Source organism: Lathamus discolor, chromosome 8, assembly GCF_037157495.1.
Source record: "Lathamus discolor isolate bLatDis1 chromosome 8, bLatDis1.hap1, whole genome shotgun sequence".
Classification (NCBI taxonomy): domain Eukaryota; kingdom Metazoa; phylum Chordata; class Aves; order Psittaciformes; family Psittacidae; genus Lathamus; species Lathamus discolor.
In genome coordinates, this window is record NC_088891.1 from 18379117 (window position 1) to 18406799 (window position 27683).

At 40.4% G+C, this 27683-nt stretch overlaps 1 protein-coding gene across 4 annotated transcripts; it reads left to right on the plus strand.

Moving 5' to 3' along the window:
* RAB8B (RAB8B, member RAS oncogene family) lies at positions 1-27596 on the plus strand. 4 transcript variants are annotated; one of them, XR_010614575.1, is made up of 10 exons: positions 1-197; positions 16042-16102; positions 17225-17285; positions 18685-18762; positions 19843-19932; positions 20714-20779; positions 22818-22868; positions 23358-24384; positions 25816-25888; positions 26370-27596. XR_010614575.1 is itself a non-coding variant. In XM_065688357.1 (8 exons), exons 1-8 carry the CDS (start codon positions 74-76, stop codon positions 23448-23450), a joined length of 624 nt encoding a protein of 207 aa, XP_065544429.1. In that variant the 5' UTR covers positions 1-73; the 3' UTR covers positions 23451-27596. The 4 variants fall into 4 exon arrangements, 1 of the variants encoding a protein (XP_065544429.1); XR_010614574.1 differs by having other exon boundaries at positions 23358-25888; XR_010614573.1 differs by having other exon boundaries at positions 25816-27596.
* Positions 27597-27683: the final 87 nt, after the last annotated feature.

Sequence of the window (27683 nt, forward strand, 5' to 3'; positions counted from 1 at the left end):
TGGCGGGGCGGGGCGCGTCCCTCCCTGGCGCTGCGCCCCCTCCCGCTGCGGCGCGGGCCGAGGCTGAGGGAAGATGGCGAAGACGTACGATTATCTGTTCAAGCTGCTGCTGATCGGCGACTCGGGCGTGGGCAAGACCTGCCTGCTCTTCCGCTTCAGCGAGGACGCCTTCAACACCACCTTCATCTCCACCATCGGTGAGGCGCCACGGCTGCCGCCGCCATCCCGGGGCAAGGGGAGGGGGGTCCTGGCCGGGGCCCTCCCTGCGGGAGAGGGACGGCCGGGGCGCCGGGACGCTTGGCGGAGCGGGCAGCGCCGCCCCTGTCGGCGCCCGGGGCTCGGGCCGCGCTTGGCGGCCTGTGCGTGGAGCCCCGCGGCCGTCGCGGGCCGTGTGCGGGAGGAAGCGGCGCCGCCGTGCCCCGGCCGGGCCGTGCTCGGGAGCGCCGCTCCCGCCGGCCCCGCGCAGCGGGCCCCGGTGCGGCACCGGGTTTGTCCCTCGGGGGCGCGGCCCCTGCCGGGGAGCCGCAGGGTGCGGGCCGGGCCCGGCAGCAGCAACAGTTGGCCCGGCCTCGGCGGCTGGGCCGTGCTGCTCGTGGGGCGGCCTGGGCATGGCGTGTGCGGGGCTGCAGCAGCGCCCGGCCCGGCCCCGCTCGCGAGCAGCGCGCTAGATGAGCCGCAGGGTGATCGCTGTGCCGGCTTCCTTGCGCTTTCGTTATGGGTTCGTTTCTGCATGCACGTTCTCAGAAGGTGGCAGCGGGCTCGGGCTGCTCGTTAGCTGTGGGTCGTGCGCAGCTGCACAGTGACAGCGACCACACGGCTCTCGGCAACTCTTTTAGCTACCTCTTCCCAACTGTTACAAACTCATGCGTGTACGTGTAGCTCATGGGTTTGAGATCTGGAGTATTGCTGTTCAAGCTCTTGAGTCAACTGGAGTTAGAAGCTCCTTAGTGACTAGATAGAGGAACCTCCTCGATGAAAGTTGAGTTTGGTCACAAGTTTGGTGGTGAAAAGGAGTTTCTAAAGCACTACTAATGTCTGTTAACGACAGCAGGACGCTGTGTATCGAAACAGACTGCTGTGGCTTGTGTTTCTGTGAGATTTGTGAGTCTGAAAGTATTTTCCACTGAACTAAACACAAGCAAAATTTTCAGGTTCTTCACTGTCCGGGGCTTAGACCACAACATTCACTGAGATATTAATTAATTGAAACTGCCCCATCCCTGGCAGTGCTCAAGGCCAGGTTGGACACAGGGGCTTGGAGCAAGCTGCTCCAGTGGAAGGGGTCCCTGCCCGTGGCAGGGGTTGGAACTGGATGAGCTTTAAGGTCTCTTCCTACCCAAACCAGTCCGTGATTCTGTGTCTGGCAAGACTTGAGATTTATGGTTAGCCCCTTATAGTTGAGGTCACTTAAAATACAGTACACTATTTTGTGGGTGAAGGGGTAAACTGCATCGGAGATTGCGAATGTTTAGGAAGGCAAAAGTAATGCTGGCTTTGGAAAATAACACTGAAAAGATGAGTAGACTATTGGAAGGAAATTGATTTAAAGATGGGGTGGAATAACATGTGACTTGTTTTATGTTGCCCAAATGCCATATCCTTTTCAAACATTTTATTATGCTGAACTTGGTGCACGGGGAAGAAACAAATTTTGATGTAGGCAGATGCTGTTGACTCCATGAGGTATGGCTGGCATTTCCAGCACTTTGAGAGCAGATTTCCTGCATTGCAACAAAATATTTCTGAAGAATTAAAATTCTCTCTGCAACCGTCTTCAAAGTGCTGGATCAGTAACGCTAGCTAATCAAGACCTGTGTAGCACTGCACCTACAAAGTTATTCTGCTGCATGTGTGGCAGAATGAAAGATTTAATAAACATTAATAAATGCTGTATAGTTAAAGAAAAGAAATAGCCTGCATTGGTAGTGTGCTAAGTGTAAAATACCTCTTCATACTTTTGAAGAGAGAGCAGGCATAAATGGGTGTGTCTGATTCCCGGCCCTTTTTTTGGTGTTTCCCAAACTGCTTGACCCCTTGGTATTTCTTGTTCTCACTGCTTCACTTTGAAGTCCTGAGGATTTTGAATGTGATGCTGATTCTTTTCTTACCTTACTCAGTAAATATAGGATTTTCTACTATTTCCTTCCTTTACACTTGCTTTCACAAGGGTAGTATTTTTAACACTATTCAATCTGAAGAAGCTTACTAATAACTGAGGCATATTTCTGATTCCATAGGCAGTATTTGTGGTTTTACAGTTCAGTGTTCCTTCTTATAATTTGTTGCTTCCAGTCCCTTTCATTTATTAGCAAAGAACCTACGAACAGTGAAGTTGACAATGCAGGAAATGGTGAAACTGTTCATAAAGTGCTGATGTGTGCTTCAATAAAAGTACTTGGGGGTTTTCAGTGTCTCTTGTTTATTGCTTGTATTACTTTTAGATCAGTCATGTAGATTTAATCTGTTCACTCTCTGTGAATGCATGGTGGCTGCTCAGTACTAGTCAGTTTTAGAATCATCACTAATACAATTGTATTATCACATCTGATGAGCAGGGGGGCATTCCACTTGTAACAGTTCTGATTTTTTCCCTTGTCTGATAAAGCAAAACCAACCCTGGTGGGGAAGGAGACAGAGGGATGCAATGCTTTTCCCAAACAGGCCCCCCTGCCAGATGAAGTTTTAATGTCTCCAGATTAGCATTCCTGAAGTATAAGCTGCCAGGCTGTTTGGTGTATATGTACTCCGAAAAGGGGGTTTTGTTCTCCAGAAAGGTACTTCGTGTTACAATGTGTGTTCAATCCACAATGATTTTAGTTAGAACACATGATATTATGTGCCCTTAGTGGTACCCTCATCCTCTGGTCTGTCTCCTAACACGATGTCTGAGAAGGCATATATTTGAGATGTGTTAAAGTAAAATTTTATTCTTTAATTTTATGTATGCAAATGCAGTTTGTGAGTGAAGTCATTTAGAGGTTTTTCTTAAATACATGGGGTTAAACCTCTATTTCAACTTTTTTTCTTTGATTTTATATCCAGAAATTAAAGCAGGCTTTGTTGCCATGATGTAGGGGTGCACATAATGTCTAAGCACCAGCTATCTTTCATATACTTCCCTACTCCTGTTGTTGTTTAGTAGTTTAACTGGGGCTGAATCACAACACTTCAGTTACCAGAGCAATGGAAGCACTTCCCAAAAGAAAAAAAAAAAAAAGAAATTAGGAGGGGGATGTCGAAACATTGCTTTCTTTATTATAGAAATGAGTTAATAATTAATTGGAGTTACTTTGTCATCTTGCACGATATACTTGTGTTATACTTGGCAGATTTCTGCTGTCATGCAAAACATGCCCGTAAGGCTGCATCCTTGTGGATTGCTTGGAGGTTTGCAAATGGTCCCTTGACTTTTCTCCTAAAGACTTTGGTCGTGCTCTAGTGATGGTTGTACTGATGCAGACAGTAAGGTCTTCCAGCCTGATGTCTTGTGGGCAGCAGTTGCATGAGTAGTAGGAGAAAGGGCAGTGCAGGCGTGTTTCTAAGTTATTGTGCTTTTAATTCTGTTTTGGGTGACTCTTGGTACAAGAGTCTTTCTGTCTTTGTCTTGACTACTTGGTGCAGCTAATACCTTCAGCAAACTTTGCTGCCCGTTATGAGAAGTGAACCAGCAATCTTTCTCTCGGATGATCCCCTTGGTTATTTGAGGTGATGTGTTTCCAGTCTGTGAAAGCACAGATGGGCTTTCATCAGCTTTAGGCAAGGCCGGTCTTGGCCTTCAGCAACTTGAAATTTTTTACATGGGGCTCTGTATTTGTGCTTGGAAAACTTCTCACAGGGTGGACAAGTCCTGATGCTGCTGTGGTCCCTTGTGAGGATCAGCTTTTCACTGCTAACGTGGGATAAAACTTTTACAGCAGGAACGTGTTATGTAAGGTTATGTTGTTTAGCTTGCTTCCTGAGTGGAAACTTCTGCTTTTGCACAGTTGTACATGGAAAGGAAAACGCAGTCGAGTCAGCTCATTTTCACACTTCAACAGCTCCTAAAGCAAAACTTATCTCGGAGTATCTCATGTGCATTTTGCTAGTCATTTCAGTGTGGTGTACGAGAATAAGAAGCATTAATTTAGCAGTCTCCAAGTACCTTAACTTGCTGTTCAAGTAGTGCTGTCTGGTAAAACTGGATTGGGTTTATCATTGCAAATAAGAAGGTATATTCTTTGCATTCCTTTCAACTTTCTGTTTAAGCTGGTTTCCATGAGAGTAAACTCTGATCTTCTAGCCGGCAGCATTTCTGACCTGATACAATGGCTGCTGACTCTGACACAAAATTTGTTGTATTTATTCTTTTTAATCCAAGATGTTATCAGCATTTGGCAGGAAGCTGCCGCACGAGAGACTCCTGGATCCCAGAGCTCAAACACTTTGTTGATTTTACAGAAGTAACTTTTCCTTAGCCTACATCTTGCAAAATAGGTCACGACTCTGGCAATCGAGCACGTGGATGCTGACCCCTGAACACTCTGAAGAAAATCCTTGACAAGCAAAATTATCAACTTCCCTTTTGGAGTGAAATTTCCATGTCTGTAACATGTAATGGAAATTGGTTTGGTGTACTCAAGTTAAATTATGCCTCACTGAATGTTTCTATTCTTCTTCCCCATGATTACTTGTTAGATAAGACAAAAGATAGGTGGTTGTTTTTTTCCACCCTCTCATTAAGCTTTAGCATTCCCTACTGTCCTTCAATCCATTTCTTTTGGCCTTCTCCAGATGACAGGAGCTGTAGAAGAAAACACACATCAATGACAGATGAGCAAAGGGAGGGAAGAGTCAGGAAGGCATTGTCTTTATAAGGCCATTATAATAAATGAATTGTAAGTATTCTCTGCCATGCATAAAGTGACTGAGGCTAGTTTGTGTCTCAGGTGGCACCATTATTCATATCTACAGAATGGAAGTGAATTTTAAAGGTTTGTGGGATCTGGGACTTGGGTATTTATTCAGTACAGTGTGAGAAGGACATCAAGGGTTTACATGGGAATAGGGGCAGACAGCATTATGGACGCAAATGTGAAGGTGGAAGAACGATTCCACACTCAGGGTGTGTGATGGGTGGTCAGCAAGATGTTACCAGGTGTTGATCAGAAAGTGTTGTAGTTGGAGACATGGTAGCTTAAAAGCATTAAAGTTTGTATCTCTTGTGACCTTAAACTTGATACTAACACCTAGCTGGTAACAAAAGACACCTTAGACTTTGATTTTCCTCTGCCCATGAGGTTGTGTTACCCTCGTGTATTCAGCAGTAGCCCAGCATGTAAGTGTAAGTGAAGTTGTTTGGCTTTTATTAAAAATGCTGTTGCAGCTGTGTTGATGCATGTTACTCTGAAACGGTGTGACAGATGTCTGACTATGCCTATTCCTAACTGGCAGATGGAGATCTATCTTGGTTATGTCATATCTGTTTATTTGAGTGACAGGAGGGCAGCTAAGACCTGCTTTTGTGACTTGGATCGAATGCAAAGCTAAGAATGCAGACTGACACGGAATGAATGTAAAAACAAACATATTGATTGATTGATACAGGCTTTGAGAGAGGTGCTGAACTCTTGGCTTTTAGGAATTCATTGTTTACTTTTTTTGGAAAGGTTTACTAGTACTTCTGCAATAGCGTATCCTTTTAGTAGAAATGCATCTTGAACTGACTTATTTCAGAATGTAACTGAAATTCATAACAGGTGATTAAGAATCCATTCGGTATTTATAGTGACGCTTTATTGCATGTTTTGTGATAGGAATCAGGTGTTTGTAGTGCAAGGGATATGATACTACTGTTTATCTTTAATTGGATGTTATGGTAGTTTGACTGCCCAGTCTATCAAGCTGACTGTAGATACATAAAGTTGATCTGATCCTTTTCTAATGTGAATAAGCAATGAATAATAGTAACTTCAACAGAGTTTCACTGTGTAAGACTCTTGTACAAGTAGAGTTGACCCAGAAGGTTTTAGTTGCTGGACTTGCAACTTAAAACTTAAGTCAGCGAAAGGGGTTGCAGTGGGATGTAATTTAGTGCCTCTTAAAGGGTGTTTGACCAGAAATTACATGTAGTTTCAGTTTAATCTTGTGGTTTACTGTAAACTTTCATCTTAAATGTAAACTATGACACTTCTGATTAAACTGTTCAAAGTTTTAAAGGCAACTGAAGTACTGCATGTTTCAGAAGACTTCTCTCCTGATAGGAAGGACCAAGTTTAAGACGATCTGTATTAGCTTTGCCTCTGCTGTGCAGACTCTACTGCTTTGGGCATCAGAGAAAAAAGCCTGATGCTGAATGCCAGTGGCATTCTCTTATATGTATGACAGCATCTCAGAGCACGTAAAGCAGACTGTTCGCTAACAGGAGTCTGGCAACAAATCCGGAACTCGGGAAGAACAGGTTGAGTATCAGAAATTGGACAAAGCTAATGTGGCTGCCAGCCAGGGAACACATACACTGCTTCCCCACCCCCAGTAAGATCCTTCTTTCCTTATTTGCTAGAGAGAAAGAACTTCCCTTTACTGAAGTAAAATGTCTTGTCTGTATGGCGTGACTTCTGATGGGATTAAAGATGAAGTAAGGTATCTGTGTCAACCCAAGTGTGGAAGGAAGGAGGAAGATACAGTAAGTCAGAGGAACTGCTGACTGGAAGAACTTGTGGCTTAGCAGAAGTGATGAGAGAAGAGTACTTTGAATATGCAATGCAGGAAAAGGAGATGAAATGGCCATTAAAAGAACCTTGCATAATGTAGGAAAACTGTTATGTGCTAGAAAGACAAGTATGGCCCTCGTTAATAAGTTATGTGGGTTTGCCTGTTAATTTAAGTGGTAAAACCTTTCAAAAAAGGCCTAATCTGTCATTTATATAAGAAGTTAAATAAAGCAGCCCTTCTTCCCTCGTGTCCTTTGCTTCTCAGACACCCCTCCCCGCCTCCCCCCGTACCCCCATGTAAGAACATGGGTTTAAAAAACCTCTGATACAATGATGTTCCCAAGGGCTGTTGAGAGTGCCATCTTTAAAAATAACTCCAGTGACTTCAGACTTTCAGCTTTGATTTTTGGTCTGATTTTTAGCATTTTCCAATGTTTTTAATTTTTTTTTTTCTCTTCTGCTTCTGATCCTGTCGTGATATCCGAGAATCTCTCAAGGAGGTGCTTGGCAGTCCAAGTTGTTGGGCTATAGCAGTGTTTAACTGTACATACTAGCTGCATGTAGTCTTTCTTCTCTGTCTTAAATCTGTAGCTGAGAGGATATGTGTGCAGTACGTGTCATGGGTACTGTTGGAATAGAAGATGCAAAGTGCATTGGTTGTACCATGCAAGGGTGTTTTATCTCCAAGTGATCGATGACTTACCAGTTCTTCCCTTCCTTTATGAATTCTGGGACACACTGTATGCTTGCTTTTCAGGTAGCATCTCGTCTCTTGTAATCAGATGGTGGTATGGCCCGCAGAAGTCACTCTGAGTAACCAGTTCAGTATAGACAACCCTAACCTTTTGGGCCTGTTCTCATCATCTCAACTGAAGTGTAGTATATGAATAGAATAGGACAATATATGGATAGAATATTTACTGGAGTGGGTTGCCCAGGGAAGTTGTGAGTGCTCCATCCTTGGCGGTGTTCAAGGCCAGGTTGGACAGAGCCTCGGGTGAGATGGTTTAGTGTGAGGTGTCTCTGCCCATGGCAGGGGGGTTGGAACTTGATGATCTTGAGGTCCTTTCCAACCCTAACTGTTCTATAATTCTGTAATAGTGAACAATGAACTTTAAATCACGGTGTCAAGTTAGTCTTGGTTATATAAGATTTTTTTAAAATGGCATTTCCTTGACATTTTGGGTGCTTAAGATGCTAGATTTTTTTTTGCTTTCCCTGACAGCATATCTGAATTGCAGGTTCCACTTTCTTTTTTTTTTTTTTTTTCCCTCATTCCTATTAAATGATGCTTTTGGGAAGGACTCATCCCATGTCCTCTCTTCTGAAAGAATAATCCAGTATTTCGATTCCTAAGGCACCCCCTAAATGTGAAAATCTGGTGTTCTTACAAGTTAAACCCTGTGGCAAACCTTTTTTCTTGTGCAGTAGAAAGCCATGTGCTGCACATCCCAGAGACCTGAGGAAAAGAAGAACTTCAAAGTAGGTAACAGGTCCTCAAATCTCACATTGCGGAATTACAGGTTCAGTGAGTGTGGGGCCAGGTCCTTGGGAGATGGCTGCAGCCATTTCTGTTCCATATCTACCTGTAGTTGGAGGGTGAAATACAGAGCAATTCCTGTACTAGCATGGACCTGCAGTTAGTCAGGTGATATCCTGGTGTAGGATCCACACTGGAGCTGCTTGCAAGTTCCTCATGGGCCACCTTTTGGTCTGTATTAACCAGGGCTTCAGTTTAATAATTGGTTCAATGGAGCCTGTGGTCTTTACTCAGAGGAGACCTGTGACTGTGTGTACCTGTCCTCTAAGTTGTGCCATCACGGATGATGATAAGCTGAAGCATGGAACTCGCCCAGAGGAAACTTAACCTGATCAAAAGAGGAAGGGATTTGGTCATGACTCTTCAGTGGCAGCACCTACCCTAGTTTCAGTTAGCTGTGGAACTGTAGCCTCAGCTCAAGTCTGTGGCCAATTTTAACATTTGCTGCTCTCCATTTGCACATTGGCTTGCAAGGAGTATGTTCTCAAAGCAGCTAAGTTGGTGCATTCCTCTTGGAGACACTCGGTCTATAAATAGTCCTTACAGTAAACAAACTTTGCTGTCTGTATCAGTAGTGCAGTTTTAATGTATTCAAAAATTATTTTAGAGGAAACTGAGTTACCACCAAGTGTAGCTTATTTCCAATTCAAATAGAACAAGAGGTAAACACAGGTTTCTTTCCGTGCACTTTCAAAGAGCTATAGTACTCATGTTGTAAACCCTGTAAGATGTTCTGCAGGGACCCAGCTCTTTTTAAAGTTGGTCTGTTGTGACAGTTGGTAATTTTACTCACGTCAAATAGTTACAAGTTTCTATTCCTGTGTTGTTTTTATAGTCTTAAGATTTGAATTGAGTCTTTTTGGTATTTAAAGTCATGCAATTCAGAGGCTGCTCAAAGCAGTCTGTAAATTCTGAATTTAAGATGTAGAAGGATAATTTCACTTCGCAGGATGTTCTGGTGTTCACACTGAAGCACTGCAATGCACATTTGGGGTGGCAGAACTCATAGGAACACTGTTACGAGCAAGTGGCTGAAGGGTACTGGATTCAAATCTTAAGTATGATAACCAGATTACACAATAGGTTATTGAGCTGCCAGAAACCTGAATGTTTCAGTGTGTAGGGTGGTCTAATTCTGATGACTGTAAGTTGTATTCTGAATGCTACATTCTCTTGTAGATAAAAAGTAGCTTATCTTAAGAAAGGAAGCTTAAAGTGGTAGCTGTACCATGGGTGAGGAGACACATGCTGAAGGAAGTGGCAGTTTACTTAGGATCATGAGCATTGAGCTGAACTTGGTAGTAACTTTCAAGGTCTTACAAGCAGGAAACCACTTTATGTTACATATATCTTTATTGCCTTACCTATTTGACCCATTTGGGTATATTTAGTTTGCCAGTGTAGGGTATTTAAACTTTAAGAACTTTATTAATATCTTTCAAGGTACAGGACACTCCTCTGGGAATCTTTGTGTAGGACGCTGGTATTAGATTCTTTGTATAGGTGAATAGTAAGATGAAGAAAGAAAGGCTAGTTAGCCTGAAGAAGCCTATTCAGTCCACTCTGAATTTAGAAGTGTTTTGTGGATTCTTATGGGCTGTCCTGGAGGAATAGAATAGGGCTTTGTCCCTTCAAGTTGTGAAAGGATGAATAAAACTGGTTGCACTTGTGTAGATTCTAAAATAAATTTATCTTTCAACTTTCAAACACCATTGACCTTCGCCTTGGTGCATTGCTTCGTGTTAATCTGCTGCGTTTTTTGAATGGTCCCAATAAAAGGCTGCTATGTCTTTAATTTACATAGTGATACAAGGCATTGCTGAGATCATCTGAAAATGCACTGCAGATGTTACTGGGGACTAAAGCCAAATGTTCAAGTTCAAAATGATTAGACTTTGTTCTTTTGCATGAGGGTGTATGACACACTGGTGTGTTGCAAGTGTTCCCCACCCTGCCTTTTACACTGATCATGTTTCCTACTTGGTCATTTCTTATGTTTACTGAAATCCTTCAAGAAAGAGCTAATATAAAAGGAGATTTCTGAGGGTTTATTTATCTGCTTTTACAGATGACGCAATATACTGGTGTAGCACAAGAAAATATTCTCTTAAAAACTCTTCAGTTCTGTTCATGTGTCCACATGAAGCTCAAATGTGTGATCAGTGCTGGTATCTGCATGCCTGTCACTTTGTGATGAGCAAGGTGTGTGAATGAGGGCTTCAGTGTCCCTCAGTACCAGTTGCTTACAACTCTGAAAGTATAGTGAAAAGCAAATGCAGTTGCAGCAGCTGATTCCAAAGCATGTCCTGCTGCAGCGTGTGGGGCCGACAGGCTTGTGACAGCCCTCTCAAATTCAAACCCATCCTTTGGAGAGCCAGCAGAGCAATACCAGCTGTTATAGCTGTGCTATAGAATTACTGCTGCTCACTGGGTCTGATGCTCACCTATGCAACTCAGTTGCTTGCTGTTCACAAGGAACAAAGCCTATAGGGTGGACCATTTTCCAAGTAATTCTCTCCCAGACTTCAACCAACTGAAGGTGAAGTGTACTGATTTTTAGTCATGTGCCTCTACTCACTTCCTTTTTTTTGATGGTAGGTTACAAATCTGCTTGTCATTTCCAAGTTGCTTTTAATTCAGCCTGAACTCTGAGTTACTGCAGGCAAATATCTTCCTCTCCTTTTGTATATCTTGAAGGCTCTCATGTGTTGTGTCTTGCAGTAAAGAAGTTGTAAAATTTTCTCCCTCTCCAGCTCTACCCATTCAAAAAACTAAAACCAAACAACCCCACACAACCTTGCATAAAAGCACAGTGGGAGAGGAAGGACCAGTGCTGTGAAGCTGGAGAAAGCCCAGCTTGAAAGCTGATGCATAAATTTCAGTTGTTCTGATGCTGTATTGCTCAAAAGGGTAACGAGACTTTGAACCTTGACTCCTTTCCCCATCTTGTAATGAATTCCTTTTTATTGTGATCTATGTCCAATGGTGATAAGTGCCATAAAGTTTCCGTTTATCAGGGAATCCCACTGGAAAAAAAATTAAATTTCCATTCAGTTTTCTTCTTCTGTTCTTCAGAAGAGTAAGGTGAGGTTTGCTAAGTAGGAGGATAACTTCTTTGGGAGGGTAGGGGTTTGTTTTTTGCAGGTCATGCAAAACAGATCTCTCAATTTTTAGTTTGATAAACAAGATCTGATCCGATGGTGCCTCTTGTACGTTCATCGATAGCTGGGTCTAAAGTGAGACTCTTCCTAGAAGCGAACCAGGTATTAATTTGTTTTCACGGCTTCTTTGCCAATTTTTAGTGTTTAATCACTTTTTAAAATCCCCTTGGCTGGTATATTTTAAAACCAAACAAAGAACAACTGAACCATTTAAAATGCCAGTACACGGAGTGCTACGTTTGGGGTTTTCTTAAATGAAGCATTGCTTTGCCAGAGGTGGAGAAATAATCTGCTGTGGTTAGATACAGAGGCCAGTGTACGCTATCAGACATTGACATTTATTTGCATCCTTTCAGGTGTTGATTTCCTGGCTGATCTTTTGCTTCAGCTGCACCAGAGACATGTTATTAATATACAGATTCTATGGGCTCAGTGATGGGAAACCTGTTAAATCACCTTGAGTTAAAATCAGCAGGAGTTGTCACCTGATCATATAGCTTTCTCAATTGTAAGGTCCAGCTGCTGCAAACTAATGTTGAGCCACATGAAAGATTAACGTAAGATCCTGGTTAACAACTGTGTAATTTAGCTAGATGTTAAGAATTACAATATTTGTTTGCCAGTGGCGACTAAGGGATTTTTTTTCTTCTTTAGGTTTATGTGTTTCTTTTCTGTCTTTCACTGCTTGTATTATTGAAGATCATGGCCCTTCTAGTAGTACCTTTTTGCTGAGGAGACTGAAGGCCAGAGAAACCTTTACCTTCAGGAAGTATTTTCTGGAACTGTTGTAACAGTTGATTTATTCCAGACAATACTTTGGTTTCTTCATGCTGTAGCATCTTTTGCAACAGAAATGTTGTTTAAAAGGAGAAACAAGATACTTAAGTCCAAACAGTGGACTATGTAGGAAAAAGTTGTAGTGGAGACCTATCTGAAACCAGTACTTGTAGCACTGAAAAACCTGAGGTACTAGCTCTGGCGACTACAGCGTTAAAATCCTAGATGAGGAGAGAACAAAAGAGTAACAGTGATGCCACAAGAGTAAGCTACTGTTCTAAGAACTCAAGTAGCAAAATGAACTGTTTCAGCTTCTCTGGTTGGTTTGTCCTTGCATTCCGGTGAGAGCTGTGTCAGAGTAGTTTTCTGGAGGTTTGTAGTAGAAAACCATTGGTACTAAAGCTGGAAAAGGAACCTCTCAATATGTACTGCTGTGCAGTCCTATATATTTAGTGTTGTAATGTACCTCTTTGGAACACTTCCCAATGTCTCTTTAAAATGATTGCATTACTGAGTAATTACAGGTAAAATCTGCCTAGGTTGGCTGGAATAAGAAGGAATGTCTTAACTCGGGAGAGGAGTGGTAGAAGAAGTAATAGCAGCAGAAGAGCTCTTGCTGTACGAGATGAACATAACTTCTTGGCTTAAACTGAAAGAGGCCTAGGTGAGGCCAGTCTCCCTGGCTTCTAATATTTGGCTGTGTGGTGGTGGACAGTGATAGACCCTAGCTGGCAAGTTTAATTAGCTTTGTGTAGCAATACAAGGTAGATATGACAACATGCAACTCATGGCTTTCTGTGTATGGATCTGTGGCACTAAGGACACTGACTTCCTTAGTGTGCGGATTTCTCTGCTCAGTGTATTCTTTGTCATTGTTGGAAGCTATGGCAGAAAATACTCTCAGGTGAGAGGGTGCATCCCCGGCCTATAGGATCTGCAAAGGATTTTGAAGAATAATCCCTCGGCTGCTTTTACTGTGCTGCAAGGGGAATCCAGCAGTTACAGTCCTAACCAAGCTGAGGTCCCAGCTTGGACTTCATCCTTGCAGACTCTAAGCTTGTGGTTACTGCAAGAGATGCTCTTGCATCCATATCTAATACATAACAGACTTGCCAGGTGGACACTGGTGTGTCAGACTTGTGTGGCAACTCCACTTCAGGGGTTAAGAATAATTACCCTGTTGGCCTTTGCATTCTGAGAATTAATCTAGGTCTGTGCTTTCTAAAAGCTTCTGAAACTTAAGATGGACATCCAGATGTTTCTGGTCTATTTCTTCCTGCTGGGGAGAACTACTTTGCACACTGCATTTTAAAGCTGTGAAAGCTGTGTGATCCTTTGCAGTGAAACCTTCTGATTCACGAATTACTTTTCATTAGCCCCAGCTATCTTTTTCAAGTTTTGTATTTTGCAGTGTGTGACTGCAAAATAAGAATTCATTGATAAAGGAAACTCTCAGTAATCACTTTTGCAATGCCGTAGTCATGGGAGTGTTTTACATGGTGTAACTAAAGTTAACTGTAGCAGGACATTGCTTGTACTGAGCCATGCAAGTGCACTTGGCAGGAAGTGGTAGCACATGTCACCAGGCTTGCTCTGCGAATGTTTGCAGCTCACCACTTCCTGTTACTGACGTGAAAGAACAAAAGAAACGCTCGTTTCTAGTTCATTTTAGCCTCTAAAAAGTTGCAGTTGCATTTGTTAAACTTTTTAGTATCATAACAGGGGTATTTATGACCTTTCTTTTTATAGTCTTCCTTGAATATGAAGTTCCAAGAGGATATCTTTTGATGCAGATCCTGAGGTTTAGCAGTCATCAAAGGGGTGGTTGTACAAATCATTTTAGTGCTGCAAGGGAAATGACTAACCGCAAGAAACCAGCCTGTGCAAGGCATGGGTTGGTGCACATAGATAGCTGACTGCAACTCAGAAAAACATTCCTGCAGGAATCTTTCACTGCAGTGTCTTAGCTTCAGCAGCTGACAGTGCATACAGAATTATCTTTAAACCACAGTAGTCTCTGAACCCGGTTTTCCCAATAGTTGTTGGACTTAATTCTAAGACTCCGAGCCTAGCCACAGAGGGGCTTTTAAAACTGATATAACTTGCTGTTGTTGCCTGTGGTGCAATACCCTTCCCAGAAGAACCTTTAATTTGTGCTTTATAACCTTTGAGGCCAAAAGAAAATCTATTCAGAGCAAAGGTCATTTGTGATTTCAGCAAGTGTTGCACCTAGTTAGGAGAAAAACCTTTACAATGAGGGAGACACGAAATCCTATTGAGTGTAAAATGGAAAGGCTACCAAACTCCTGATACACATAATAGGGATTGTTTTTAAAGTACACCTCATTCTTATGTCATTTTTAGAAGAATGTGAATTCATGAGAGGATCTTTTTGCCTGTAAATCTACTCGTGAGTCCTGGGAAACTGCAGCTGTAGCAGTAGTGGTAGCAGTTTAAATTAATGCAGTTAATTTCATCTGCTGTTAAAAGTGCTGAGGTGATATTTCTGTGTGTAATTTGTATTCTAACTAATGGGCTGAATGACGCACCCATAACGCATCAAGATTAAGTGGCTCAAACTTGTTATTTTCAGTGTTTTAAAATGTTAATATCACATGTGAGAATGAAAACCTAATAGTTAATGAATGTCCATATTTCATATTCAGATGTTACTGTAGTATATTAATAAAGTCCCATAGCTTCCTGTTTAAGTGATGGATGAATTCATAAAGCTAGAAACAGCATTTTCCCAATTGAGATACTCTTGATAATTGTCACTTAAATTACATACGAAGAAATAAACCCCCCCTACCCCACCCAACCAAATCTCTTGCAAACTGTGACTAAATACCAAGTAACTATTTAAGATTCAGTGAAGATAAAAAATGGGCCGTTAGTTTCAAGACAGATTAATTGGGGGGTACATAGCCGTGGCTGTCCTGGGACACACAAATCTGGCAGTCACACTGCGGGACTTGAGCAGTCTCAGTTTGTTACAGTGTAGGTTATATGTCACTACATGTAGGTCACTATGTTATAGTGTAGGTTTAGAGACACTGAAGTTAAAATGGTCCAGGGTAAAAGCTAGTTTGTTTGGAAATCTTGGCTTTGGTTCACGGAGTCGTTTGGTCCCTCTAAAACTTAAAAGATGTTAAGCTCTTCTGAATTATTTTTTTCCACCCGTGGCTTAAAATCTGTCTTCAAAACCAGTCTCAGAACTGCTGAGTGCCATGTGGAAGTGTAAGGGGTGGGGAGGAAGGAGAGAAGTGTTTCCGTGATACCTTTTGGAGCTTCCTAGGAAAGTTACTCCTAGACCGGTGTTCTTGAAAAAGTCCTATGCGTGGTGTGCTTCAGCAGCTCTGTGTATAGCTTTTATCTCCTGGTGCTTTACCATTTACTGTGATGTCTGATTAGACTGCATGAAACACGAGTTTTCAGAAGTAGATGACAGCTTTGAAAAGGAACTAAGGGGTCAGAGCCAGCTGAAGCCAGCCAGTTTTAACTCGGAACCAGCTGAAGGAATTGACTTAAACTGCAGGGGCTGTCAGAAGTGGAGAAAAATACACATTCAAGCTCATGACCTTATTTGATGTAAAATGGAAGAATTCTGAGGTTAAGTCTTCCTTTTGTAATTTTGACTAACTCTAATAGTGAGTCTGAGTTTGGTCTCTTTCATTGTGCAGATTAATTTATCCTTGACACTTGGGTGCAGCTGCAAATCTTTGTGCATCCTCAGCACTTCCCTGTGTTTGGAAGAAATGACAACTTCAGAGTAATTCTTTTGTCCAAGTTTGCTCATACCAAATTGTCAAAACAAAACTGAACACTTCCTTTTCATTTATTGCAAAACTCAGACTATTGCTTTCTCTGGCAGGAATCGACTTTAAGATCAGAACAATAGAATTAGATGGAAAGAAAATCAAGCTACAGATATGGTAAGTATTGCCAAGTAATTTAAGATTTTGGTGAGCACTGAGTTAATCCTTGATCAGGAATAAATACTTCATAGCTTTTGAGCCTGCTGCACTAGAAGTTGTATATTTTTTATTCCCTGACTGTCCATGAGGTTTATGCTTTCTTCTAGCTTGATCTTGGAGTGGTTCTGCTTCAGTAGCACAGGAAATAGCCTGTTCACATGCGAACGTTACAGCCACTTCCCATTTTATCAAAACCTGTCCTCTTAAATGTAGTCTTAGCTATTCCCTGTGGAAGAGAAGCATTAACTCCATATGTGTAAACTAAAAGTACTTAGAGGCACAGAGAAGTGATAATGCTCCCATTCCTTGCATGGTGGGTTAGTAGACACTGAGCCTCCTGATAGCAGCAGAGGAGTACTTCTGGAGTAGCATTATTACCTTTGCCAATCTCTTTAAAATGGTACTGGTGAATGTAGGGCTTCTCCTGATTTCTCAGGTTCTAAAAAAGATGTAAGATTTGCATGCAAGCCAGAATTCTTGTGACTAAGGAAGTGAAGTGCCAGAAGTGGTTGGTACAAGTTTGCTGTCTGTCATAGAAGTCAAAAAGGTGTTTTCTGTCAGGCCTTTGGGGTTCAGCTCCCCCTGGGTGTGACTAGTAGCCAAACACTCTGGTCCTCTTGTTCACTCACAGAGACTGCTTTGAAGTCATCTAGAATAAAATGTCAGCACACTAAGGTATAGTGGCTGATTTTCATAGCTAACTGTATGTGAAAATGCACTATCCTGAAGTATTGTACTGCTGCATGTTTTAATTTTTGTTTAATGCAGGACTCGGGTGCATCAGAGCTGCCTTTTTGAATTATTCTAGGGGAGGCTGTGTAGTGCTGAGTTCTGATGCTTGCATGCATATTTAAATGCTTTTGTGCCATATTTACGGTGCTGCTATAACCACGGATGTATGTAGGCTAGCTTGGGAATGAGGGAGATGTTGAGGGCTGGAAAAACTTGTGCAAACAGCTTCTTAATGGTATTTTTTTCTCAGTGAGTAACTTATATTGTTACTGTGTTTAAAAAGATCTCTTAAGTACAGAAGAGTGTAAAGATCTCCTCAAACAAATGCTTGTTTTCACTGCATTTTAGGGATACAGCAGGCCAGGAGAGGTTCCGCACAATCACAACAGCTTACTACAGAGGAGCTATGGTGAGTCTTCTCAATTCAAAACAATTAGGCACAACTAGTGTAACTGGTTTGCTGTTCTGAAGGTTTTATCACTTAAGTCTTCAACTGGAGGATAGGGTAATTGTGGCTTGAGATGCAAGGAATTAAGTCTGTGGTTTGGTTGAAGTTTTTTGTTTTGTGCTTCTTTTTGGTTTTCATTTTTTAAACCTGTTGGTACTTTGTCTAGTCCTGTCCTCATGATGAAACTTGAAGCCCTATTGTCTCTTGAAACATAATTAAAACTTCTGCAGATTACAATAAGAGGTGAAGTTCCCAAGCTCTAATGGGACACGGCTTTTTGCTGCTGTCAACCCCTTCCGACATTTGAAATGTCTGAAAAATGGCTAATGGATGATTTTAATATTCAAAGTGCATTTCACTGAACTGATTTCCTTCAACCAGTAGAGAATTCAAAATCTGGGCTAGAAATGTAATCCACCTACAAAAACTATTGTTACTTTGTCCGCCATTGAGAATGACTTGTGGTCAAATAACTGACTTGGAGCCTGCACTCTTTGTGCTGCAACTGCTTGTAATGGTTCTTTTAATTAATGCTACAGTTTGAGATACTTCATGTTGGAACACTCTTAATTTCAACTTGCTTCTTATTAGCTGCTGCTGCTGCTACATATTTTTCTCACTTTGTATGAACAGATCCATTCCATTCATGGGCTGGCTGTTGGTCCAGATAATGCCACTGTTAGGGAATACAGACTGGGAGAAACAGTAATGGCTGTGACTCTGTGTTAGAGCTTTCTAGTACTTCAAAAGGTTATGGCAGTGACATGGTCTTCTCCCCACCTCCAAGTCCATGCAAGGACTTTTCTTTGTCCTATGAGGAATGGTTGGAAAGACAATAAGGAATGGAAATGAACCTGGCAATCTGACCTTAATGCAGCTGTTGTGTGTTTTCCCATGCTTTGCTAATTGTTGAGAGCCCACTCTAGCATACGTACATAACTGTCTGAAAGGGCTGAAGCTTCTGGGAGAGTACCTAGTGTCAGCTCTGCTGTAAGGATCTACTGGCCCCAGCAGACTGGATCACACAGGTTTGCCATCTTTGACTGCTTAAAGCTGCTGCTTCTAAACTTGACTAACAATAGAGTCATGGTTACTGTTGTAGAATTTCTACGCTTTTCCTGACTCTAGGCTGATAAATTAAAAGTTCACGTAGCTGGTGTGTTTTACCTCTGACAGTGGCGGAAGATGACAAATGGTAATATTTTGGGTAATTCTCAGCAATGCCATAATGTTTTGAGAAAAGATTGTAGGTGTGTAAGTTCTGCTGAACTTCTTGGAAGTATAATCAAACCAACAGCATACATCAAAAGCCACCCAATAGTGCTAGCTCATCTAACTGGATTTTCTTAATGTTGCTTAGGGAATTATGCTGGTGTATGACATCACAAACGAAAAGTCTTTTGACAACATAAAAAACTGGATAAGAAACATAGAGGAGGTAGGTGCTTTGGGAAGTATTTCTTAACTCATTCATCTTAGGATTTTCCTGGGACCAATAATAACCAAGTAATTATTCACTTTCTTTATAGTAGCCAAAATATATGGTCAAGTTAGACTGTACAGTGAATGCAACAGTGGTTATTAATGGGGAGGAGATTTTCTTATTCAGCTAGGGGTAGAAGGTAGAAAACTTAAGTTTAAAAAGTAAGTGTAAAGTGTTTCAAAGCTGCTTTTACTATATGACTCGCATTGTTCTTTTTCACTTATGGGTGTGTCTGAGGAATGGGAAGAAGCAAAGATCTTAGGGTGTCTGCCTTTTGCTGAGGTGATGACAGATCTGTCTAATTTTGGTTGTTGCTGTGGTGTGTGTTTGTCTGATTAGAGATTTTTGACCTTTTCATTTGGTCTTGGTTAAACTTCCTTCCTACTAACTTACTATAAATCATCTAGTGGGATATGCTGTCAGGTAGGAAGAGGACATTATGAAGTGAGAGGAGAAACCTCAATTTTAGTGAAGCTATAGTTTGGTAACATAATCTTGCTGGTTTGGGTTTTTTTCCTTAAATGTAAACCCCATGGACTTTTCTTTAGTATTATTACTTGGCTCTTAAGCCAAATTCCTGTATTTCAAATTATAGTTTGATACTATATTGATAGGGCTGGAAAAATTCTCTTGCTGAAGTGATTATTAAAGTATTTTATTAACAATCTGTTTTAAAAGTGCAATTGTATTGCATAATTATAGTGCAGCCGTATAGCTTTGAAGTAAAGTGAGTACTGTTGTATTTCCAGAATAGCCAAATGCCTGTGCATGTGTGCAGCTTGGTACAGAGCTCATGGCACTGTATTTGGTCTGTTTTAATACTCAGGCAAATTTAATCTAGGAGGATTTATTCTAACCGATTTTAATATGTAAGTATTAAGTTGGCTGGTTTAGAAGTCAGTCTCTTCCTCAGCAGTGCCTTCACATTAGATAACTTCTGAAAAATAAAATAGTCACTGGTGGATGAGCTTGAAACATTGGTTTCTTTTAAGCAGTGATGTATTTTGTTTCTGAGATTACGGTTTCTTCTTTCAGCATGCCTCTTCAGATGTAGAAAGAATGATCTTGGGTAACAAATGTGATATGAATGAAAAGAGACAAGTGTCCAAGGAAAAAGGGGAGAAGGTGAGCTTTTGGTGACTTACCTGATTTAGAAGCCTCCTTTTCTTGGGACGTTGGCTGCTGGATATTTTGTGATGTTTCATGCATATGAGAGATGATAGGCCTCAAACCTCTTGTTCCAGAAACTTCGATATATTATGGGATGCCAGGTTTGGGGGGGGGAGGGTGTTTTTAAATAGCACTTGACAGTCTTAAAGTCTGAATTAACTTAATTATACTGTTTTCTTGAGAGGAGGATACTGTGAAGAATGTTGACCTTTGCTATTGCATGAAGTATTCTAAATCTCAGTCTGAATCTTTGTATATAGTCTAATCAATTCACCATGGTAATTACTTACTGCTGCTATTAAAACTTCAGTAATCAGCGGTTCTTCAGAACAAATGAACAAGTAAGAATACTATATAATCTATTATGTACACAGCTAAAGCAGTGTAGTTGCTAGTAATACTGCTTATGGGATGATTGTATGCAGTTATCTGGTCCATAAATCCATATCAATTAAGATTTTATCTTGATGGTTTTTTAGATGCTAAATAAGTCTTTTTGTGAGCAGTTCATCTCTTTGTTTGAATTTTCATGAGGCTATGGTCTGTTCTAATATTTTTGTCTAATTCTCCAGTGACTGTAATGGTTTTGCAAGAGAAAAGCAGAAATGAAGCTTGTTTGGTTTCGTTTTTTAAGCTTGCTGCTGCATACAGTATCTATTGTATTATGAACTCATATGAAACACTGGTTTTACAAAGGAACTTCAATAACACTGAAAAATTTTAACCTCTCTTCCAGTTAGCGATCGATTATGGAATCAAATTTTTGGAGACGAGTGCAAAATCCAGCATAAATGTGGAAGAGGTAAGAGGGTGTTACACTTGGGGGGGTGTGTTTGAACTACTGCTATGGAGACATGTTTCATGATCTATTGGGCTTTCTGACCTGATCTGGAGCCTAAAGTTCTACTGTGCTCCAGGGTCAGCAGTCTTGTTATATTTAGAGAATTGCTGTGAAATCCAGCATTTCTTGTTTTCTGGTAATGTCTGGAACTGGTTGTTAAGTGGGTGTTAACAGTGGTTTATTATCATTGCTGGAAACAGTTGCTTTAGACTTCCGTGCCTTGCTGCTAAATTTCAAGTGCTTTTGGACAGGGAACGGGCGTAATTTTAGAACAATGCTTTGTGCAGGAAATGGGATTCAAGATTTACTTTGAGAATAACATGCCGTTGTGTCAAGGAGCCTTCAGGTTACTACTACATATGTGCTGTGCAGATGAGACTGAAGTTAACCTGGAACACCAGCACAGACTGTCATAAGCTGATGTTAGAAGAGGAAGTCTCTAGACTTGCAGCTTGTTTTCCTGCAAGTGAATTTTATTCTAAAAGCCCAAGACCCCTATTTATGAGCTCATAAGGAAATAAATTGGACAGAAGAGTGGCTCGGCTCCAGTCTGTCTTACCATGAATCACTCTTGTCATGTCAGGGCGGGTGGGGGGAGGATCTTAACTCCATGACAAGCGTGAACAACAAAATAATGTGATATCAAAAAGCAGCTATATCAAGATTCATTCACTCAGATAAGGTGTAGACTTATTCTTAAATGTTGTTCCTATACCTAACAGTCTGAAAGCTTTTCCATGTGTATTGATTGGATACCTTTTAGAAGTCCTCCAAACATGTACTTAGTACAGATCATGCAGCTAACAAATTAACTGGAAACTAAAGAGATTGTTACTTTAAAATAACATGACTGGTGCCATGCCACTCAAGCATTTCTTCTAATTGCAGGATGATTGTTTTCAATATATTTAGTTTTAACGTATTTTCATTGTGTTGCATCTGGAAAAGTGCTTGACCTGGTTTTCAGAGTGTCATTGTGATTCTTACAACAGACAATAGAAGTGTGAACTTAACAGCTAATACCACTGTGCATAGCAATAGTCTCCTAATAAAAAGTACCTATCAGTCATCTTCATTAGTTCCTGCAGATGATTGACTTGCTTTTTCATGACATGCCTTGCAATTTCATTTTAACTCCTGTAGGTCACTAAATTAATCATTACTTTGTGCTTACTCCGAACAACACGGCTATCTGAATATTTAATTGTCACATGAATAGTGAAGAAAGTATTTAAAAATGCAGCTGATACAGGCATTGAGCAAGTAACGATTTAGTCTTCATTCCACCAAATACTGAACTTGTGGGAAATGACACAACTGTGATAATCCTGGGATCAGAAGGGAATTAATTTGTATTATTTGTTGTGATGTATTTGCATTAATCAGTCTCTGTCTTTGGGTATATTCTGAACACAGTGAAATACTTAGTTTTTTACATTCTGGAACTGTCCTTGGGTTGTTGGTAACTCCAGATAGGGAAAATCAAGATTTTGGGTTGCTTCTGCAGAACTGGAGAATGGCAGAATTTTTCTGCTACAGAAGTTTCTTTGTTCCTTTGTACATTGAGGTCTGAGATGCTGAGTTTTGCCAGTGTGGTCTTACTTTTTGTTTGTGGGGTTTTGGTTGTTTTGGTTTGTTCTAATATGGATATTGGAAGTGTAACTAACTTTATACGTACATAGTGTATGTAGCCATGTCTTGGCAGATCATGGTTTTTTAATGCCCAAGAGATACAGAATGGCAAGTTTGTTCACCTGCTGCAAAGATTTGAGGAATGGAGACTAAAAAGAAATAGTTTTTCCTTCTAAAGCCTGCTGACTGCAATTGAAGTAAACACCTGTTAGTACACAGAGCGAGTGCCTTGCAACTCCAAGTGCTACCAGTGGCCTGCAGCATACTGTATTGTTAATGTGTCTGGCTACTTTGGATCTATCTTGTCTTTCATGTCCTGTGATTAACTCTTTTTTTCGTTTTGTTTTTCATTTCTGCTCCTCACCAGGCATTTTTCACACTTGCACGGGACATTATGACAAAGCTCAACAGAAAAATGGTTTGTATTTCAAATTGTCATGCAAACTAGTTAGGTTGCAATGACTGCTATAATAATTGGCTGAATAGCAGCCCTACCAAGATACTCCTGGGGATGACAGTGGGGATGATAGGTCAAAATTGAGCAAGCAGTGCTTATCACACTTTGTTACACCTCAGTGTGTAACTTCTTTATTTTGCATTGACATTAACATTGGGCAGCCTGGAACCCATATGTTCTTTTCGAATGTTACCAGTGTGATCCTTGCTTTATTAAACATCAAATCATGTAGTCATTCTTTCAGCTAATCCTTGAGATCTGGATTGTTAAATGTTTCTTTTTAAAGCAGGCAGTTTTACTGAGAGATTAACAGTGGATAATTGAGGAGCGTGGGTTGCAACAAGCCTCTGCTTTGGTTGTTGCTTTGAAAGGAGGGAAAGTGGGGAGGGAGACTAGGAAAGCCAGACTTTTTTCTGCATATCCTGATGTTGATGCTCTTGTGTCTTTCAGAATGACAACAGTTCATCAGGGGCAGGTGGGCCAGTAAAAATAACAGAAAATCGATCTAAGAAGAGCAGCTTCTTTCGATGCACGCTACTTTGATGAACTTCTAATGATAGACTGCAGCACACTTAGAACCTTTTCTGCTTCTCTGAAAGCACAGGGTCACAAAGCCTCAGAAATAATACCACCAAGCTGCTGCTGAGAGCTCCATTTGAACGTAGACTGCGATACACAAAATACCAAGTGGATTTTGCTCACTAAGCCTATTGACCTGTCAGGCTCTTCTTTCTCAGATATGGAAGCTATGAAGTGGAGACACAAATGCAAGAGTTAACCTGTTTTCTTTTTTACTTTCTGTTTTATTGCCTGTTGCAAAAGCTGCTATGTTTCTTTTAACTTTGCACATCCATATTGGCCTCTTACTGCCTGTTACAGCACAATCTTACATTTGTATTTGCACAGTTTGACGTGTAAGATTCTTAACAGATTTGTGCAGGTTTTTCTCTTTTTAAACAAATTTATTTTCAAGCAGAAGAGCCAGGGGTAAAACTATCTCACTTCCATTATTTCCTATGCTGTATACTTGTGGCCATGACTGCAGTATGGATGTCAACACTCTAATAATGAGAATTACCAGAACAATTGGCATTTAACAGTTTGTATGCATTTTGTCTTAGATGCACAAATCTGTTCATGCAGAAGCGATGACATTCTATTCTGAATGTAGTATGTTGCTTTTCTTTCTTTACCAGACTTAGCAAAGTTGTGTTCTAAATTGCCAGTCACTGTTTGATTCACAGATGCACCTTTCAGTTATTTGAATAAACACAGTGTCTTTCCTCACTTAACTTCCCTTTGTTAGCTCAAACCATCTGCACCTTTTTCGTTTCTGATGAGGAAGTGCACTCTGGAGCTGAAATCATCATCACTAATTAGCCTCATCACTATCACTTAAGTGGCTTGTGGAAGCTGAATGCATGAGTTTTGAGTAACCTCTGTGGATTCATTTGTTCAGAAATGACTGCTTCTAAAGGTGACTTCCATTTCTACTGTAATTTTAAGCATAGTTTGTTAATGTGTGTGAGCATCAGCCCTTGATGCAGTGTCCGAAAACTAGCTTCCTGTGCTATAATATATATAGAGTATATCAAGTTGTGGCACTAAGGAAATGGTCACATTAGGGCTGTAATGTACTTTTAGTTGTGCAGTTAATGCTGAATGTGTGAAGCCCTCCTTGGTCTGCTCGAGCAGTTATTTTTCTCATCAAAAACTGGTACAGTGACCTAGACTGTTAGAGGCAGAGTTCAAACATAGTTGCCTTTTTTACTCAACTGAGCATTGTATAACCTAGTCTTTGTTCTACTACTTTTTTATTGTCTTCTGAAAAAAATCCTCAATGAGCAATTAAAACAGGTGCTTTAGTTCTGTTGATGTGCCAAACTTGGACCATTGTAAGCTTTAACTACAAGTTTGTGTCCAGCATGTTTGTTACTAGGGGATAGGTGCATTCTGTCATTGTCTGAGTTCATGTCTGATGTGCTTGCTTTTGCTTCACTTACATGGTCTGGGGTTGTAAACAGTGAGCTGGTTGTTAGCACAGATAACCGCTTCATTTTGTGGTGTCAGGTACTGAACCTGTCATCTCTGGGTCTGTTGTAAATATCTTTAAAGTGAAATGGCCAATAGCGTTAGACTTAAAGACTTTTGACTTTTAAAAGGTTTAACATTAGTAGCTGGTTCCATAAAATTTTAAGTGGTTATCAACCTGTCCCCACGTGTGGTTTAATAGAAATAGTTATTGTAAGTAGGTGGTGAACCTCATAAACTGCTGTTGCTGCACTAAACCAGAAAGATCTTCATGGCAACAAGGTTCAGTGAAAAAACAAAGCAACCCTAACTGCTGTGTTGTCTACCCTTGATGTTTTTCTTGGACGGGCTAAAGCAGTTATGTTTTCTGTATGGTTAAAAAAGTGCTTCTATACAGAAAGTGTTGTGACACCAATTATGAATGTTGTTTATTTTCAGTAATTTACTTCTGACTTATTTGGTGTCGTAATACTTTGATTTTTATCTCAGGGGTTGTCTGCAAACCAAAACTGACATGTTCTGTGTTTGGCACCGTTTACAGAATGCTTTGTATTGTTTTTCCTGTCTTCGCTGTGTGGTTAAAATGTTCATTCAATATTAGTCTCCATGAACTTCCCTTTGAAAGAGCCTGTAAGTAGTAGAGTCTATGAAGTGCTTCTTGAAGCAGCAGCAAATTGGGGTATCTGCTTTGTTGGGGTGGGGGGGGGGGGGAGTGGGGAGAAAAAAACCTTGCTATTTTCTTACATTTAGCTGTGCTAAACTGTACATAAATGTGAGGTAAGACCATAGGAAACTCACTTTATGCATGATAAAATAATGCAGTAAATATTTCACGTTGCTTAATGTTCATGTAAAGTTAATCTTTTTCTATTTGTAGAAGAATTTAATGCAATTTTGTTGTCCCCTGCTGAAACTGAAGAATTCTAATTTCATGTGGTCTTATGGATAAGGTAAAATGCAGATTTCTCTCTCTCTCTTTTTTTGCTGTTTTGCCCTCACCCCTTTTCTCCAGCAGTATTAAATGGCTGAGTGGCTGCACTTTATCCGTGTGCTAACTTTTGGTCATTGTAGACCTGTTTCTGTGTACAGTCTGACTTGTCAGACATTGAGAAACGTGCTATATCCTAGCGTGCAGATCAGCTGTATGTTTTACTGGGAGTTTTTTAGCTATATTTTCCTTTAGACAGGTGGGTGATGATAAATGGTATGTTCTGCCTACGCATCAGATGCTGGGTACTACAGGCTTTTCTAATATCACTATGATTGTTTTGTGCAGCCTCTGTTGCTACTTCGCTCAAGACTATATAATCTCAACTTTGAAGGACTCTTAACTATACCTCAGTCAAGTAGTTAGTATTCTAATGGCCATTAGAATGAAAGTCATATAATGATTATTCATTAAGCAGCAAATGTATTTCTGTTTTGTTCCAGAAACTGCCATTAACCTTTCAGGAAAGGCAGACGTTTTGTGGTGGATTTCGCTAAAACAAAAATGCTGCTTGTGCTATGGAGTTGTTAGGCACTCTTTCCTCCGCCCCATGTCTGTGCACTATTACCTTGACCAATATTTTTCTAAATGGTTTAAGGAAAAAAAAAAAAAAAGGCAAAAAAAAAAAAAAAGCCAAACAAACCCCAAACTGCTCTCAGTGCTTTGCAGTTTTAGCTTTCAGTCTGTGCTCAGCAAAACGTGCACAAGGAGGTTTTGTCGAGTGTGTACAGAGTATTTGATTTCCTTACTGCCTGGAAGTTCTATTATTGCTAAAGCTTAAACCACTCGCGAAACTTAACGCACTCACTTTTCTACTGGGGGGACAGTCTTAAAATGCTCATTGACTTTTCAGACCTGTAGCTCTTTTTACAGAAATGATTTCTTATTGTAAGTACCTTTCCCGTACTAGTCTGCTGAAGTCAAGTGAATTAAGTTGATCATTCTCACAAGTGAATAAAGGAGTCTTTAATATACATATCACGTTAAAATATTGTGAATGGATAATGATTTGAAAGTACATGAATAATGTGTAAAATGCATAAATGTGTTATTTGTGAAAATGCATCTGTTATTTGGTTACCTGTTAATGTAACTGAAATTTTGCAATGTTAACCTTAAGGATTGGTCTGTAGGTAATAATAGGTCTTTTTTCTCCTCCATTCACTGAACTGCTTATGTCATTTTCATTCTTACAAATAAAACTTGTATTTCTTTCTTCCACAAAAGCAGGTTTTCCATTGATTTGATTTTTCTGGTTTCTGGTGAATTTAACTATTTTAGTGCATTCCTATGGCCTTACGGACGTTTTTGCAAATAAAACTTCAATTACAGTTATTTTAATGCTATATAGCTACTAAATTCAGAATAAAAACTATAGTCCTTGAGAAAATGCTTAATTTTGAAATAGAAGTGTTCTACTCTGTATGTTCAAACACATTTTATCTCTGATATAAAGGTGTAATGTGAAAAGCTCCTGCGGCTAAAAGTGAACTTGTCATGTGGTTAACTTGTAAACCTGATCAATATTTGTGTATTGATGTGTATAGACAAAAAACCAAACCCAACCCCTAAGAAAACCCCAAACCTTCACACTCCAGTGGTTTTATTATTCCATGTGAACTTTTTTACAACAACGTGTGTCTCAAATAAAAGTTACATAATGAAAAGTATTTGGAGTATTTTGTATGCAATATTCCACGTAGTTTTTATACTGTTGGCATTTCCAGTCTATTTTCCATACATCTGTTGTGGAAAGG

Bases quoted from the DNA above. Each gene is read 5' to 3' on its own strand.
- RAB8B (XM_065688357.1), top strand. From the start codon at position 74: ATGGCGAAGACGTACGATTATCTGTTCAAGCTGCTGCTGATCGGCGAC. The intron at 198-16,041 runs GTGAGGCGCCAC...TTTCTCTGGCAG, and splicing joins CACCTTCATCTCCACCATCG to GAATCGACTTTAAGATCAGA. The intron at 20,780-22,817 runs GTAAGAGGGTGT...GCTCCTCACCAG, and splicing joins CCAGCATAAATGTGGAAGAG to GCATTTTTCACACTTGCACG.